At 43.5% G+C, this 17,984-nt stretch overlaps 1 protein-coding gene across 1 annotated transcript in view; it reads right to left on the reverse strand.

Annotated features, from left to right (window-relative positions):
• Window positions 1-932: 932 nt before the first annotated feature.
• NAGLU (N-acetyl-alpha-glucosaminidase) overlaps window positions 933-17,984 on the reverse strand; it is a 45,446-nt gene continuing 28,394 nt past the window's right edge. Inside the window, exons 3-6 of the mRNA XM_069751926.1 lie at window positions 9,024-9,170; window positions 5,608-5,693; window positions 4,576-4,832; window positions 933-2,347 (exon numbers count right to left, since the gene is read on the reverse strand). Of these exons, the coding sequence (XP_069608027.1) occupies window positions 1,137-2,347; window positions 4,576-4,832; window positions 5,608-5,693; window positions 9,024-9,170 (1,701 nt within the window). The 3' untranslated portion in view covers window positions 933-1,136. The remainder of the gene's footprint in view (window positions 2,348-4,575; window positions 4,833-5,607; window positions 5,694-9,023; window positions 9,171-17,984) is intronic.

Below are 17,984 nucleotides of genomic sequence, written 5' to 3' on the forward strand. Positions count from 1 at the left end.
TGCAGTTCAATTTTCGTGTTTCATGTTTGCATGTTTCAGCGCTGCAGTGTGTATGCCTATATCTGTGTCTCCTCCTCCTTTAACTCCTCCACGTCTTTTCTTTTCACATGACTATATGTAGTTGTGACTTTTCCATGTTTGTTGTGTCTTCTGAGCAGTTTGTCAGCTTTTGGACACCTTTTTGAGGTGTTTTCTATGTGTTTTCCATGTGTTTGTATGTGACAAACCGAACCCGAATACTAGGGAGGTGGCTCAACACTATTGAGGATATGACCTAGCCACATGACTTTTACCATAATATTAGCTGTTGATGAGATAAATTTGACACTTGTGTCAAAGCTAAATAAAACTACTATATCTCTGGTCCCACCAGGATATTTATTGCTTAGAGCTACTAGTACTACCAGCTTGGAAGCCACATATTTCTATTCAGTTGAGCTACTAGTACTACCAGCTTGGAAGCCACACACTTCTTTTCAGTTGAGCTACTAGTACTAACAGCTTGGAAGCCACACGCTTCTATTCAGTTGAGCTACTGGTACTACCAGCTTGGAAGCCACACGCTTCTATTCAGTTGAGCTACTAGTACTAAAAGCTTGGAAGCCACACTCTTCTATTCTGTTGAGCTACTAGTACTACCAGCTTGGAAGCCACACGCTTCTATTCCGTTGAGCTACTAGTACTACCAGCTTGGAAGCCACACGCTTCTATTCCGTTGAGCTACTAGTACTACCAGCTTGGAAGCCACACACTTCTATTCAGTTGAGCTACTAGTACTACCAGCTTGGAAGCCACACGCTTCTATTCAGCTATTGGTTGGTGGCCACCGATTTAGTGCCGGTATTATAACAATTGTGATGTATGTGATTTTGGATCAAACTAAAATTAGTGTTTTACCTCAAAAGATTGGCAAAAAAACTGTAGAGGAAATGTTGAAACTATAAATATTCAATTTTTTATTAACCTGCATATCTTGAAGAACAATGCTGATACAGCAAAGGCATTTATGAGTTTCATGCACATTTTATGATTGTAATCCAACACTAATAGAAAAAATTGACGAGAGATTTTATTGGAGTACAAAATTTCCCTTATAAGTTTATTTATTACGTCTTAGAATTTTGAGACATTGTGGTTTATTTTCCTTCATTTATTTTTACTGCATTTGGATAATACTTTATAAACATGTTTTTCACAATATCTATGGTGTTCCCAGTGGGAGTTGGACTATATTGCTTGCCATTGTAGATGAACGCCTTCTCTACGTCGAATACAGCATGAATGAATTTTTCTTGGTGGAAGGGTTGATGTGCATTCAGGCTTTCAATCAAGCACCAAAGAAATAGTCTCCAGCGTTTAGAATAATAATCTCGCACTAGCCCACCAAATTGTTTGTTAGCATAGTCCAAAATGTTGCCAGTTGGACCCCAAAGGGTGATCTGGTTACGAGCATTCATGTCATAAAATAAAGCCTCTTCTGGAGTTACTGCCATTTTACTGGCATCTTTCAACCATCTGCCAAGCAAAAACTGGGGTTGACTGGAAAGGAGATTATCTAGTTCAGGGAGAAGATCGTAAACTAACACACCACCTGCAGTCATAAGTTTTTCAAGATCTTCACTTTCATAAAATGTTTTGATGTCTATATAATATTGAGTCACCAACTGCTGTGCAGCTTCTCTAGTTACATCCACCAGATCATAAAGAAACGTGCTACTGTTTGCCAGGGAAGGAGAAGCAAAATACATAAATTTCCAAGCTTCAAAGAGGTAGCTTTGATTGTAGCAGACTTCTGTGTTCATTTTAAGAGATGGTCGTCTTACTAGGGGGGCGTGATTATGGTCTTTCCAATATTGGGTACAGTTGTAGACACTTCTAAGAAGAAGATGCCAGGCATTGAGAGCATTGGGGTTCTTTTGTCCATAACGTCTGGTGGAATAACCTACGATCCACTCAGTAAGGTTATGGGGCTTGGAGCTCCAACCTATCTCATTCATCAGTTCATATATCATGTCATTCTGTTCAATCCCTTCTGGGGTGAGTCCTGTTCCAACCATGGTTGAGTCATTGAATGACATGGCCTCAAAGGGCCCAGAGTTGACGGTGTCAACATTTCCATATAAACCATGGTTGCCACCAAAGTTATGCAACATGCACCAAATAAATGGTTGTCCAAAAAAAGACTTTGTTGATTGATAAACAGGCGAATTCTCTGCAAACAAGTCAAGGACAATTATTTTACCAATAGGTGCCCCGTGAAGTAGTGCACGAATCTGTGCTGGCTTCCAGAACGAAGGATTGTTAACAAACAGCCAGCCCTGCAACAACCAGATTGCTCCAGGATCCACTAAAGACAGATAAAAACAAAATGTTAGTTTACGATGTAAAAAACACTAATGGCCACCATACAGATTAGATAGCTGATGGACTAAATGATCGTTCGGACAACAGCTATCTATTCCGACTCCCCCAGACACATGAACATTTAGCTCAGCCAAATATGCATTAGTTTTTAAAGGGAAAGCAAAGAAAGCCTCTGCCATACAACTCTGACGGCAGCTTACCTAGCGAATAACAAAAGGGTCGGGAGAGTAAAAATCTAATTTCCTGACTCTTATCTCTCCAGACATCATGTGTCGGGGGATACTCGGTAGGCCGCCATAATCATTAGACTGTTGGTGATAGGCGCATTCAGACAATTTTTGTCTGTGTATAGCGGCCTTAAGTGTAGTATGTATTGCATATGCTGATTGAGTAATGACAAATTACTAATATGTACCTCATTTGAGATATTATATCATCCTGCAATTAGCAATGTGGTCCAACGCTTCTTGACCCTGGGCTTAAAGCAAGGCAGATTTCTCTTTAGTGAACCAATGACAGCGCCGAATAGCACACTTAATTACAGGTAAGAACATACGTTTTTACTGTTGGTCAACTTTGCCTAGAAAATTAACCTTTAGGGACAGAATCTTCAAGAAGTTTTTACCAGAAGTCTAACATAAAACCGCTTGAAATGTTACAACATTTTTATATAAGTCCAGGTCGAAAGTGTCCATTGGGTGGTACCAAGCCAAGCAAGTGCTCCAGCTGTCATCACTAAAGCCTCCATCACTCATCCCCATCGGTGTTGATTGACATCATTTCAGTCTGGACACGTTGAAGTCAGTGCAGTGCAGGCAAAGTCAAGTAGCATGCTGGAGTAAGCAATGGGCAGAGTTTATTGACAACATCCATGGCACGTACTTTGCTTAGAACCACACACTAGTCACTGGGCAAGTGATTGAGAAACTGTTTCTATATACAATTTTAAACAAATGTTTTTATAAGTAGAATAAAATCCATTCTTCATCTGAAATGGGTCTTTTTGTCATTGCGTTTTCTGTTTTAGAACTGGGAAGGACCACTGAAGTGGTGATCTATTTACTGACTGTGGATTTTAAAGAACTTGCTCTGACCCTCAGGTGCGAGTCTGAAACATCAAGATCAAATGGTGAAAAAGTTCTCAGACTGCCCATTACCTATTGATAAATGTGACTTTTCTGTCTGGTCACCTTCACGGTATTTGCAGCAGTGAGAACTTTAAAGTGAACCAGTTATATTAAAAATTGTATCTGATCTGCAGGCATGATGTTATAGAGAGGAGGATCTGATCACATTGGTCTACATTTTAGTGGGAAAAAATTCAATGAAACCTGTCTTTTATTCATTGAATTTGGGTGTTTGTATATATATGAATCCAGGGGGTGGTCTTATTCACTGATTGACACTCTTCCCTGTATGACACTGGGGTCCTGGGTTCAAATCCTACCAAGGACAACATCTGTCAGGCTTTTCTATGTTCTCCCTGTGCCTGCATGGGTTTCCTCTGGGGTCTCCAGTTTCCTCCCACACTCCAAAAGACATACTGATAGAGAATGTAGATTGTGAGCCCCAATGAGGACAGTGATGATAATGTTTGTAAAGTGCTGCGGAATTAATGGCGCTATATAAATGAGTAAAATAAATAAAATAAATATCACTAGTAGGATTGTCCACTGGACTCATATGTACACAAACACCAGCAATTTCAATGGACAAAGCTTCTTCTTTTGTATAACATACAGTACTAGTAATAGATCAGACTGCCTGTACAACATGACAAGTTTGAATGAAGTGTTTTTTTCTGTATTTACTAAATGGGGAAAAAAATATATCCAGTTTTTCCCATCTCATAAATGTAGTAAGTTAAAAGGTTAATATAACTAAATTGGGCCTGAAAGTGAAATCTAAGATTACAGGCTCCCCTGGTGCAGAAAGAGGTTGTACATGCTTGTAATATTGTGGACCTATCCTAAGCACTGGTCATCAATGTCACATCGGTGGGTGTCTAGCACCAGCGCTGCCACTAATTAGCTATTTTCAGCTCCAGTTTTTGAGTTGAAAAAATTGACTGTGGAGGGTGCTGACTTTAAAACCCCCTCAATCTGATACTAATGACCTATCCTAAGGAAAACCCCTTTAGTAGCATTAATTCCGGAGTAGTGCACAAGATAACAAATGATTAATTTACTGATTAGTAGGTTAAATTTATACCATTAACCATGGACTTAAAGATGGAACTACTGATTGCAGACAAATAGGCAGGCTCAGAGGAGGTCGGGGTCATCTCGTTGAATGTATCTGCATTATAAATATGGTCAGTTCCAAATTCCCGAATTATCTCAGTCATAAAGAGCCTGCCAATCTTCTGGAAAAGGGGATCCTCCGGGTCTAGTAGATAACTGCACGAGTATGTACAATTGAAGTTGCTCCATCCACCAAGTCTTGTCACATTGATTTTAGGAAATATTCTGTAAAAATAATACAATGAAAATGAGGGAATTGAACTTTGACCACCCTTCATATAGTTTTTAATTCCATAAGTGTGCGAAAACAAGAAACGATAAGGAAAGGCAAACTGAACTCAGAATTGGAATAAGATGACATAACATCCTTAGGTGGAATTTCTCAGTGTGTAGAAAGTGTCAAAGCCAGGTATGGCACTACAAGATGAATGGACTATGGGGGCTAATCCCCATCTCAGAGCAGAGAGATAAGCTGGATAACAATATATACCAGTCTTCCCTTTGTAACATGTTAATACACCATTAGGTACCTCAACTATCTTACCAGTCATTCTTAAAAAGTTTGTATAGCAACATTTGACAGTCATAGCAGCCATCATTAAATGGGCTGTCCCCTTTGGGGACATTTTTTTACTGAAATGCGTGTTTTTAGGACATAGACTGTCCTGATTGTAAAAATCATTTTAACAGGAGAGTTTATAACTCTTGTATGTGTCTTTTTTCCTGAGCTTTTCTCCGCAGATTTACGACCACAGACCACATCAAAGTTCAACGTGCAGGGAAACTAAGAGCTTGTAAAAACTAAACGGTTGGAAATATTTAATGAAGCCCAATTGCAAAAATGATTTTAAGCCTGAAATATATGCATTTAATTAAAAAAAGTCATCAAAAGTAGACAACACCTTTAATTATATACATCACTTTATCAGGTCGTTTGGCCACATGGGTTATTTTAGAGCAGTATAGAATACACGCAACTCAACAATAAGTAATGAATTACCTTAGTAGACCTTGTGGAATATGTCCAGCAAATGCAGGCAGCACCGTGATCATTCCGAGAGATCTCATCCTCTCTACAATCTTTTTCTAAGATTTAACATGAAATAAATGCATTTATCATCAGGTTCAGTTAGGCTCAAAGGGTTATCAACACGCAATACAGTCATGGCATATAGTTAGGGCAAGTGACATCATCACTTTATGATCAGCGCGATCCGACTCGTGTGACCCCCCTCTAGCGCTGCTTTATGACTGCAGCCTCTTCATTGTTTCCCTGCACAGCAATGCCCCAAGGAGGACACATTGCTAAATCATTCTCGGGATCAGTGTGAGGCCCCCAATCATAAAGTGATGACATGGTCTAGCAATAAGCCATCAGACTGACCCTTGTAGCGTTCCTGTCCAGTGGGCTCCATTTACTTAGGTAGGTGTCAACAGTCTCATTTAGACAGGCTGATTTCTGCCCATAAGTGAGCGTCAATCATCAGTGTTCAAGGGGCCAGCTCTTGTTTATAGTTGGCTCAGACAGGCAGACAAAACTGTATTGGGAGAGAACTATTGTTAATGTGATAGTTCTGTCCCCACACTGAGTGCATGTTTTCGGCAGCACATCACGTGTTTACTGGGGGAGATGTGCTGCCGACAGCGATGATGTAATGATCTGCATAAATCAGAGGTCCCCAACTCCAGTCCTCAAGGCCCACCAACAGGTCATGTTTTCAGGATTTCCTTTGCATTGCACAGGTGATGCAATTATTACCTGGGCAAAACTAAGGAAATCCTGAAAACATGACCTGTTGGTGGGCCTTGAGGACTGGAGTTGGGGACCTCTGGCATAAATGATCCAATCAGTCAAAGAAAACATTAATCGGCAACATGTTTACATGTCTTATGTACTTTTGTTTGCCGATTACACCAGCATGTGTAAATGGACTTTTAGACTATTATTCCCACATAGCCATTGAAAGGAAGCAGCATTGATCATCATGATCTCATTTAAGTTGGATATAGCTATTAATGCCATCATCTGTCACACGTTCCTAGAAGAGAACATGTCAGTCGACTCATGCTCCTCAACCACAGGAAGCAGGCATCAGGGCTGAATTTGTTTCTGAAATGAGGAACAAAAGGAAGGGACCTGTCAATCACCTGGAGAATTGCAGGGAGAAGCCGGCGGGGGGTGCTGTTGGACCTGTTGGACTAGTCCAGTCCATTTCTATAGTATGCATACAATAGTCTTCAAACTGTGTTTTCTCTGAAACACTTAAGAGTTTCAGAGAAAGCATACCAAAATGCAATCATGCAGCCAGGCACCGATTCCTGCTACCTGCAGTTTGGGCAGCAAGAATCGAATGACAGGTCCCCTTTAAGTAAAATGAATGAATAGATCAGGCCATTATGCTCCAGCCACCCAACTTCTTAAAGGGATCAGACAAAATTGTGATGTGTATGGGGGTGAGGAGTGTCAATAGCTGATGTCACTGAAGATAAGTGTCAGGAAGTGTAAACTTTAACACTTAGCCTTTGTTATTCCGCACTCCCTTTTATCCAAGAAGTACCATTTCTCCTTGTGGAGAGTGACATGTCAAGCCTGCTGAGATGAGGAGACTTAAAGCCACAATGCTCCTCTGGGAAATTGTCTCTTCAGAGAGGAAGAGGACTAGAACTCTAGTGCCACCTATAGGACGTAGCAATCCTAGAAGTCAATGTGGATCCTTTAACGAGCCTTGTCACATGACTTAGGATAAAAGCCAAAACCAGAATCTCAACTTGCAGACACTGTGGTTCAGGGTGCTGCCCCTCGTCAGTGCAAAGTGGAGATCTGGTTTGGGTGAGTGAGAGACGTCTGACCGGTATCCAAGGGGTAGCATTTCTCCTTGTTAAGCATGCCAAGATGACGGGACATGAATGTTAAGGAGAGTATGGATGGAGTCAGGAGAGATAGTCCACCGTTCCCAATTCTATTCAATTCCTACAAAATCCTATATAATATGAATTTTGTTAATGTATAAAATATGGAAATAGATTAGCATTACATTTCATCAAATTTCTATTCATTATTAGCCAGGTTAATAAAAGGCTAAAACTCAGATCTTCAGCTTTTGATTTTCCCCCTTTCTCAGCATGTCACAGTACACCAGTGGCGTAGGAAGGGGGGGGCGGGCCGCCCCAGGCGGCACAATGCGGGGGGCGGGCATCTAGCCCTGCTGGCACAAGCATCTTTTCAATGAGTGCAGGGCCAGGGCAGTGCAGGCACATCAGGGTTAAGAATGCAGCCAGCGTGACATTGTTTGTGGGCGGAGAGTTCTCCTGCTCTGCTCTCCCGCCCGCCCCTCACTGGCTGCTGAACTTATCAGGACAGATGCAGATTCCGGAGGAGCTCCTTGCTGCCCTGAGGTATTCTGACAGTCTGGGTGACCTGGGGCGGCCACAGCTGATATACTGTATATTATAAACTTCAGCATCCGCCCAGGCCCCCAGCACCTGTCCTGTATATGTATATACTGTATCTGTACAGCCTGCATGACAGTATATATAATATATATACAGGACAGGTGCTGGGGGCCTGGGCGGATGCTGAAATACATACACTGCACAGTACCATCACTCCCCTGTATATATACACTGCACAGTACCACTGCCCTGTCTATATACACTGCACAGTACCACTGCCCTGTCTATATACACTGCACAGGACCACTGCCCTGTCTATATACACTGCACAGGACCACTGCCCTGTATATATGCACTGCACAGTACCACTGCCCTGTATATATACACTGCACAGTACCTCTCCTCCTATCCTGTATATATACAGTGTACAGTACCTCTCCTCCTATCCTGTATATATACACTGTAGAATTTACAATAGCTGTCACTCATGTTAGAAGTGAAATCTGGCATTGTACTATACCTAGATTTCTCTGCCGTATCTGGGCATCATGAATCGTGGTATGTGTTAAAGGGGGGACCCACTGAGACTCTTTTGCCCGGGGCCCTCAAAAACCTGGAGCCGGCCCTGGGGGTGGGTCACCGGGCCGCGGCCGGCACTGCAGCTGTTTAACGCTATTGACGTGCGGGCCCGCACCCGCACGTCAATAGTTAACAGCCGCCAGCCAATCTCAGGCTGGCAGCTGACGTCAGTCCCAGTGTGCATGTCGCCGGCGTCTGACATCATTGTCAGTCGCCGGCGAGTGCACGTTTCAGCTGCGTGGAGAGAGCAGGAGCGCGGTCAGGTAAGCAGAACTTGTTTTTTTTTTGCAGTCCCGATCATGTGATGGTAACATTCACCAGCGAAACAATTTAACTTCTCCATCTGAGGTCTTAATCCTGCTGGGGGGGGGGGGCGCCAAGCTCGGGAACAGCCCCGGGCGGCAAAAGCTCTAGCTACGCCTCTGCAGTACACGGATTATCTACCTGCAGGAAGAGCTGCTTCTTCATCCAATTGGAAGACAACGGACCACCCCATGTGTGAATATTTCCCATCCGACCCCAGGCAAGAAATGCAGGACCTGTGAAAAAGTCATCAATCTCCGACTGGTTTAATCCCAAAGTCAAAAATACCTAAAATTAGGAAAAAAAAACATACCTTTAAGAATAACAGTTACTATGGTTAAATAATGATCAGGCTCAATTGCTTTGTCATAACTTGTTATATGGAGAAAAGAAAATGTATATATAATGGACATCGGGCCAGAAAATGTATCAGTATGTATATTATATATATATATATATATATATATATATATATATATAATATACATACTGATACATTTTCTGGCCCGATGTCCATTATATATACATTACCTAGGGGTATTTGCCACAAAAATAGTTACTGACAGTAAATACAAATACTAAAATAGCAAGACTGCACTACCACCTCCGGCCAGAAGGGGGAGCTCCAGAGACTCCCCTTGATCCATTGTGGTCTGAGAGAAGAAATGGCAGTTGGGCTAAGGAGCTGAAAGTGAGAGGTCATACAGCTGAATTTCTAACAGCCCTATGACAGTTTCCAGGCCTAAATCACCGGCCTGAGGAGAAGAGGGACAGAGAAAAAGGACATTGTAAGAACCGGGTAGCATTAATCACTACCCAGAACAGGCGCAAATACGGATACCGGATCCGTGGCTGTATTCATTATATATAATACAGCAACCGGAAAAACGTGAGGTGATATCAGCTTCACTAGGGCCGGACGCAGCAACAGACACAGAGTTCAGCGGTACTCCTGGAGGGGGTAAGCCGATAAAAGGACTCGGGTTGCCCGTCGAACCAGGACCCAGAGGGGACAGATTGGGCCGGCAGCCAGTTCACATACAGCAGCAGGGCCACACAGAAATTGCGTACAATAAGAGGCGAAGACCCCGGCAGGGTCAAAGTAACTCAGAGTTCCCATACAGACTCCGGTGACAGGACTGGTTGTAAATCCTTTTATGTTGAAGTAAACTGGTTAAACGTTTCAGTGCCTCAGTCTTTCATTTGGACAATAGCCATCTATCCAGGATCGGGATCGTCACCTGTTGTGAATTCTGTGGCTGAGTTCACTTCTGTGGTCACAAGTGGTATTGCAGTCTCTGGGCTTCCTCCCTCAGGTGTTTTGGTGAGCTCGTTGGCTGCCTTGCTATTTAGCTCCACCTGAGTCTGTCTTCCTTGCTCCTTGTCAATGTTCCAGTGTTGGATCTGAGCTACTGCATCTTTCCTTGGGCCTGCTGCTCTGCTAGATAAGTGCTTCTGGTTTGTTTTCTGTTTTTTTCTGTCCAGCTTGCTATTGTCTTTTGCTGGAAGCTCTGAGAAGCAGAGGGGTGCACCGCCGTGCTGTTAGTTCGGCACGGTGGGTCTTTTTGCCTCTTTGCGTGGTTTTCGTTTTAGGGTTTTTTGTAGACTGCATAGTTCTCTTTGCTATCCTCGCTCTGTCTAGAATATCGGGCCTCACTTTGCTGAATCTGTTTCATTCCTACGTTTGTCTTTTCATCTTGCTAACAGTCATTATATGTGGGGGGCTGCCTATTCCTTTGGGGTATTTCTCTGAGGTAAGTCAGGCTTGTATTTCTATCTTCAGGCTAGTCAGCTCCTCAGGCAGTGCCGAGTTGCATAGGTAGTTGTTAGGCGCAATCCACTGCTGCTTATAGTTGTGTGAGGATAGATCAGGTACTGCAGTCTACAGAGATTCCACGTCTCAGAGCTCGTCCTATTCTTTTTGGTTATTGCCAGATCTCTGTATGTGCGCTGATTACTGCACGCTGTGTTGCCTGATTGCCAGCCATAACAGTACAAGGAGCCACACCAATGATTCCCAATAGAGGGAAAAAAGAAATCCTGACATCATTTTTTTTTCTTAGCTCTGTCTTCAGTCTTTTTTTTCCCCTAGACATTAGAGTGCTTCAGGACACAGCTGTGGACATGGATATTCAGGCTCTGTGCTCCTCAATGAATAATCTCGTTGTAAATGTACAAAAGATTCAAGATACTATTGATCAGAAATCGATGCTAGAACCAAGAATTCCGATTCCTGATTTGTTTTTTGGTGACAGAACTAAATTCCTGAGCTTCAGAAATAATTGTAAGCTATTTTTGGCCTTGAAACCTCATTCTTCTGGTAATCCTATTCAACAGGTTTTGATTATTATTTCTTTTTTGCGCGGCGACCCACAGGACTGGGCGTTTTCTCTTGCACCAGGAGATTCTGCATTGAGTAATGTTGATGCATTTTTCCTGGCGCTCGGATTGCTTTACGATGAGCCTAATTCAGTGGATCAGGCTGAGCAAAATCTGCTGGCTTTATGCCAGGGTCAGGATGATGTAGAAGTATATTGTCAGAAATTTAGGAAATGGTCAGTACTCACTCTGTGGAATGAATCTGCACTAGCGGCTTTGTTCAGAAAGGGTCTCTCTGAAGCTCTTAAGGATGTAATGGTGGGATTTCCTATGCCTGCTGGTTTGAATGAGTCTATGTCCTTGGCCATTCAGATCGGTCGTCGCTTGCGCGAGCGTAAATCTGTGCACCATCTGGCGGTACTGCCTGAGAGTAAACCTGAGCCTATGCAGTGCGACAGGACTATGACTAAAGTAGAACGGCAAGAACACAGACGTCTGAACAGACTGTGTTTCTATTGTGGTGATTCTACTCATGCTATTTCTAATTGTCCTAAACGCACTAGGCGGTTCGATAGCTCTGCCGTTATTGGTACTGTACAGTCCAAATTCCTTTTGTCCATTACCTTAATGTGCTCTTTGTCATCGTATTCTGTCATGGCGTTTGTGGATTCAGGCGCTGCCCTGAATCTGATGGATTTGGATTATGCTAAACGTTGTGGATTTTTCTTGGAGCCTTTGCGGTGTCCTATTCCGTTGAGAGGAATTGATGCTACACCTTTGGCCAAGAATAAGCCTCAGTACTGGGCCCAGCTGACCATGTGCATGGCTCCTGCACATCAGGAAGTTATTCGCTTTCTGGTACTGCATAATTTGCATGATGTGGTCGTGTTGGGGTTGCCATGGCTACAAACCCATAATCCAGTATTGGATTGGAACTCTATGTCGGTAACCAGCTGGGGTTGTCAGGGAGTACATGGTGATGTTCCATTTTTGTCTATTTCGTCATCCATTCCTTCTGACATCCCAGAGTTCTTGTCGGACTTTCAGGATGTATTTGAAGAGTCCAAGTCTGATGCCCTACCTCCGCATAGGAATTGTGATTGTGCTATCGATTTGATTCCTGGTAGTAAATTCCCTAAGGGTCGTTTATTTAATTTGTCCGTACCTGAACACACCGCTATGCGCAGTTATGTGAAGGAGTCCCTGGAGAAGGGACATATTCGCCCATCGTCGTCACCATTGGGAGCAGGGTTCTTTTTTGTAGCCAAGAAGGATGGTTCGCTAAGACCGTGTATTGATTACCGCCTTCTTAATAAGATCACTGTTAAGTTTCAGTATCCCTTGCCATTGATTTCTGACTTGTTTGCTCGGATTAAGGGGGCTAGTTGGTTTACTAAGATTGATCTTCGTGGTGCGTATAATCTGGTGAGAATCAGGCAGGGAGATGAATGGAAAACGGCATTTAATACGCCCGAGGGTCATTTTGAGTATCTGGTGATGCCGTTCGGACTTGCCAATGCTCCATCTGTTTTTCAGTCTTTTATGCATGACATTTTCCGTGAGTATCTGGATAAATTCTTGATTGTTTACTTGGATGACATTTTGATCTTCTCAGATGATTGGGAGTCTCATGTGAAGCAAGTCAGAATGGTTTTCCAGGTACTGCGTGCTAATTCCTTGTTCGTGAAGGGATCAAAGTGTCTCTTCGGTGTGCAGAAAGTTTCATTTTTGGGGTTCATCTTTTCCCCTTCTACTATCGAGATGGATCCGGTTAAGGTTCAGGCCATTCAGGATTGGACTCAGCCGACATCTCTAAAAAGTCTGCAGAAATTCCTGGGCTTTGTTAATTTTTATCGTCGCTTCATCTGTAATTTTTCTAGCATTGCCAGACCATTGACCGATTTGACCAAGAAGGGTGCTGATTTGGTTAATTGGTCTTCTGCTGCCGTGGAAGCTTTTCAGGAGTTGAAGCGTCGTTTTTGCTGTGCCCCTGTGTTGTGTCAACCTGATGTTTCTCTTCCGTTCCAGGTCGAGGTTGATGCTTCTGAGATTGGTGCAGGGGCGGTTTTGTCACAGAGAGGTTCTGGTTGCTCAGTGTTCAAACCATGTGCTTTCTTTTCCAGGAAATTTTCTGCTGCTGAGCGTAATTATGATGTGGGCAACCGAGAGTTGCTGGCCATGAAGTGGGCATTCGAGGAGTGGCGTCATTGGCTTGAGGGTGCTAAGCATCGCGTGGTGGTATTGACTGATCATAAGAACTTGACTTATCTCGAGTCTGCCAAGCGCTTGAATCCTAGACAGGCCCGTTGGTCGTTATTTTTTGCTCGTTTTGATTTTGTGATTTCATACCTTCCGGGCTCTAAAAATGTGAAGGCGGATGCTCTGTCTAGGAGTTTTGTGCCCGACTCTCCGGGGTTATCTGAGCCGGCGAGTATCCTCAAGGAAGGAGTCATTGTGTCTGCCATCTCCCCTGATTTGCGGAGAGTGTTGCAGAAATTTCAGGCTAATAAACCTGATCGTTGTCCGGCCGAGAAACTGTTCGTCCCTGATAGGTGGACTAGTAAAGTTATCTCTGAACTTCATTGTTCGGTGCTGGCCGGTCATCCAGGAATCTTTGGTACCAGGGAGTTGGTTGCTAGATCCTTCTGGTGGCCATCTCTGTCACGGGATGTGCGTGCTTTTGTGCAGTCCTGTGGAATTTGTGCTAGGGCTAAGCCCTGCTGTTCACGTGCCAGTGGGTTGCTTTTGCCCTTGCCGGTCCCGAAGAGGCCTTGGACACATATTTCGATGGATTTCATTTCTGACCTTCCCGTTTCTCAAAAAATGTCGGTCATTTGGGTGGTCTGTGATCGCTTTTCTAAAATGGTCCATCTGGTGCCCTTGGTTAAATTGCCTTCCTCCTCTGATTTGGTGCCTTTGTTCTTCCAGCATGTGGTTCGTTTACATGGCATTCCTGAGAATATTGTTTCTGACAGAGGTTCCCAGTTTGTCTCGAGGTTCTGGCGAGCCTTTTGTGGTAGGATGGGCATTGACCTATCTTTCTCCTCGGCCTTCCATCCTCAGACTAATGGCCAGACCGAACGAACCAATCAGACCTTGGAAACATATCTGAGATGTTTTGTTTCCGCTGACCAGGATGATTGGGTGTCATTTTTGCCGTTGGCTGAGTTCGCCCTTAATAATCGGGCCAGCTCGGCTACCTTGGTCTCTCCATTTTTCTGCAATTCTGGGTTCCATCCTCGTTTCTCTTCAGGACAGGTTGAGTCTTCGGACTGTCCTGGTGTGGATTCTGTGGTGGACAGGTTGCAGCAGATCTGGACTCAGGTAGTGGACAATTTGACCTTGTCCCAGGAGAAGGCTCAGCTTTTCGCTAATCGCAGACGCCGTGTGGGACCCCGACTTCGTGTTGGGGATTTGGTTTGGTTATCTTCTCGTCATATTCCTATGAAGGTTTCCTCTCCTAAATTTAAACCTCGTTTTATTGGTCCGTATAGGATTTCTGAGATTCTCAATCCGGTGTCTTTTCGTCTGACCCTCCCAGACTCCTTTTCCATACATAATGTATTCCATAGGTCGTTGTTGAGGAGATACGTGGCACCTATGGTTCCATCTGTGGAGCCTCCTGCCCCTGTTTTGGTGGAGGGGGAATTGGAGTATATTGTGGAGAAGATTTTGGATTCTCGTGTCTCTAGACGGAAACTCCAGTATCTGGTCAAATGGAAGGGTTATGCTCAGGAAGATAATTCCTGGGTTTTGCCTCTGATGTCCATGCCCCAGATCTTGTTCGTGCCTTTCATGTGGCTCATCCTGGTCGGCCTGGGGGTTCTGGTGAGGGTTCGGTGACCCCTCCTCAAGGGGGGGGTACTGTTGTGAATTCTGTGGCTGAGTTCACTTCTGTGGTCACAAGTGGTATTGCAGTCTCTGGGCTTCCTCCCTCAGGTGTTTTGGTGAGCTCGTTGGCTGCCTTGCTATTTAGCTCCACCTGAGTCTGTCTTCCTTGCTCCTTGTCAATGTTCCAGTGTTGGATCTGAGCTACTGCATCTTTCCTTGGGCCTGCTGCTCTGCTAGATAAGTGCTTCTGGTTTGTTTTCTGTTTTTTTCTGTCCAGCTTGCTATTGTCTTTTGCTGGAAGCTCTGAGAAGCAGAGGGGTGCACCGCCGTGCTGTTAGTTCGGCACGGTGGGTCTTTTTGCCCCTTTGCGTGGTTTTCGTTTTAGGGTTTTTTGTAGACTGCATAGTTCTCTTTGCTATCCTCGCTCTGTCTAGAATATCGGGCCTCACTTTGCTGAATCTGTTTCATTCCTACGTTTGTCTTTTCATCTTGCTAACAGTCATTATATGTGGGGGGCTGCCTATTCCTTTGGGGTATTTCTCTGAGGTAAGTCAGGCTTGTATTTCTATCTTCAGGCTAGTCAGCTCCTCAGGCAGTGCCGAGTTGCATAGGTAGTTGTTAGGCGCAATCCACTGCTGCTTATAGTTGTGTGAGGATAGATCAGGTACTGCAGTCTACAGAGATTCCACGTCTCAGAGCTCGTCCTATTGTTTTTGGTTATTGCCAGATCTCTGTATGTGCGCTGATTACTGCACGCTGTGTTGCCTGATTGCCAGCCATAACAGTCACCGCTGGGAGAACCTGCTGCTGATCAAGTAAGTGCCTGTCCCCTCACGATACCCCTTACACTGTGCATTGCCTGAGGCCACAGCACCGGGTCAAGCCACCCGTGACATCCCCCTCAAGAGACAGACCCCATTGGTCCAGTGCTGGGTATCCCGGTCTCCTGGGCATCACATATATATATATATATATATATATATATATATATATATATATATATGTATATATATATATAAATATATATATTATCTTCTATTATTATAGGGTCATTAATTCCATGGCTCTTTACATGTGAGTGGGGTGTACATAATAAAAACAAGTACAGTAATGTTAAACAACATAGGTCATGACTGGTACAGGAGGAGAGAGGACCCTGCCCGCGAGGGCTCACAATCTACAAATACTGTATATATATATATATATATATATATATATATATATATATATATATATATATATATATATACTAGCTGAAGAGCCCGGCGTTGTCTGGGCATAGTAAATATCTGTGGTTAGTTATAGCACCTCACTTCTCTTATTTTCCCAATCACATCTTTCATTTTCTCCCTCACACCTTTCATTTTCCCCCTCACTCCTCTCATTCCCCCCTAACACTTGTCATTTCGACCTCACATCTGTCATTTTCCGATCACTCCACTATTTTCCCTCACTCCTCTCATTTTGCACTCACACCTTTTCATTTTCACCTCACACCTCTCATTTTCACCTCAGTATATACATGTTTGTCATCTCCTTATATATAGTATACACCTGTATGTCATCTCCTGTATATAGTATATACCTGTATGTCATCTCCCCTGTATATAGTATATACCTGTTGTGTGCCATTTCCCCTGTATATAGTATATACCTGTATGTCATCTCCTCCTATATATAGTATATACCTGTATGTCATCTCCTCCTGTATATAGTATATACCTGTGTGTCATCTCCCCTGTATATAATATATACCTGTAAGTCATCTCCTCCTGTAGATAGTATATACCTGTGTGTAATCTGCTCCTGTATATAATATATACCTGTAAGTCATCTCCTCCTGTATATAGTATATACCTGTAGGTCATCTGCTCCTGTATATAGTATATACCTGTGTGTCATCTCCTCCTGTATATAGTATATACCTGTATGTCATCTCCTCCACTATATAGTATATACCTGTGTGTCATCTCTCCTGTATATAGTATATACCTGTGTGTTATCTCCCTTGTACATAGTATATATCTGTATGTCATCTCCTCCTGTATTAGACCTCGTTCACACGTTATTTGGTCAGTATTTTTACCTCAGTATTTGTAAGCTAAATTGGCAGCCTGATAAATCCCCAGCCAACAGGAAGCCCTCCCCTTGGCAGTATATATTAGCTCACACATACACATAATAGACAGGTCATGTGACTGACGGCTGGCGTATTTCCTATATGGTATATTTGTTGCTCTTGTAGTTTGTCTGCTTATTAATCAGATTTTTATTTTTGAAGGATAATACCAGACTTGTGTGTGCTCTAGGGCGAGTTTCTTGTGTCTAGTTGTGTGTGTTGAGTTGTGTGTGGCGACATGCATGTAGCGACTTTTGTGTGATGAGTTTTGTGTGGCGACATGCGTGTAGCAACTTTTTGTGTGTCGAGTTGCATGTGACAGGTTAGTGTAGTAAGTTGTGTGCAGCAAGTTTTGCACATGGCGAGTTTTGCGTGTGGCAAGTTTTATGTGTGGTGCCTTTTGAGTATGTGCAAGTTTTGTGTGAGGCAACTTTTGCATGTGTTGCAACTTTTGTGCATGTGGCAATTTTTCCGCAGGTGCAAGTTTTGCGTGTGGCGAGTTTTCCCATGAGGTGAGTTTTGCACGTGTGGCGGGTTTTGCGTGAGCCTAGTTTTGCATGTGGCGAGTTTTGAGCGGCGACTTTTGTGTTTCGACTTTTATGTGGCGAGGTTGGTGTATGTGTGGTGAAATGTGTGCTGAGGGTGGTATATGTGTTCAAGCACGTGGTAGTGTGTGGTGCATTTTGTGTGTGTGTTCATATCCCCGTGTGTGGTGAGTATCCCATGTCGGGGCCCCACCTTAGCAACTGTACGGTATATACTCTTTGGCGCCATCGCTCTCATTCTTTAAGTCTCCCTTGTTCGCATCTGGCAGCTGTCAATTTGCCTCCAAC

The sequence above is a fragment of the Ranitomeya imitator genome, chromosome 2, assembly GCF_032444005.1.
Source record: "Ranitomeya imitator isolate aRanImi1 chromosome 2, aRanImi1.pri, whole genome shotgun sequence".
Taxonomy (NCBI): Eukaryota; Metazoa; Chordata; class Amphibia; order Anura; family Dendrobatidae; genus Ranitomeya; species Ranitomeya imitator.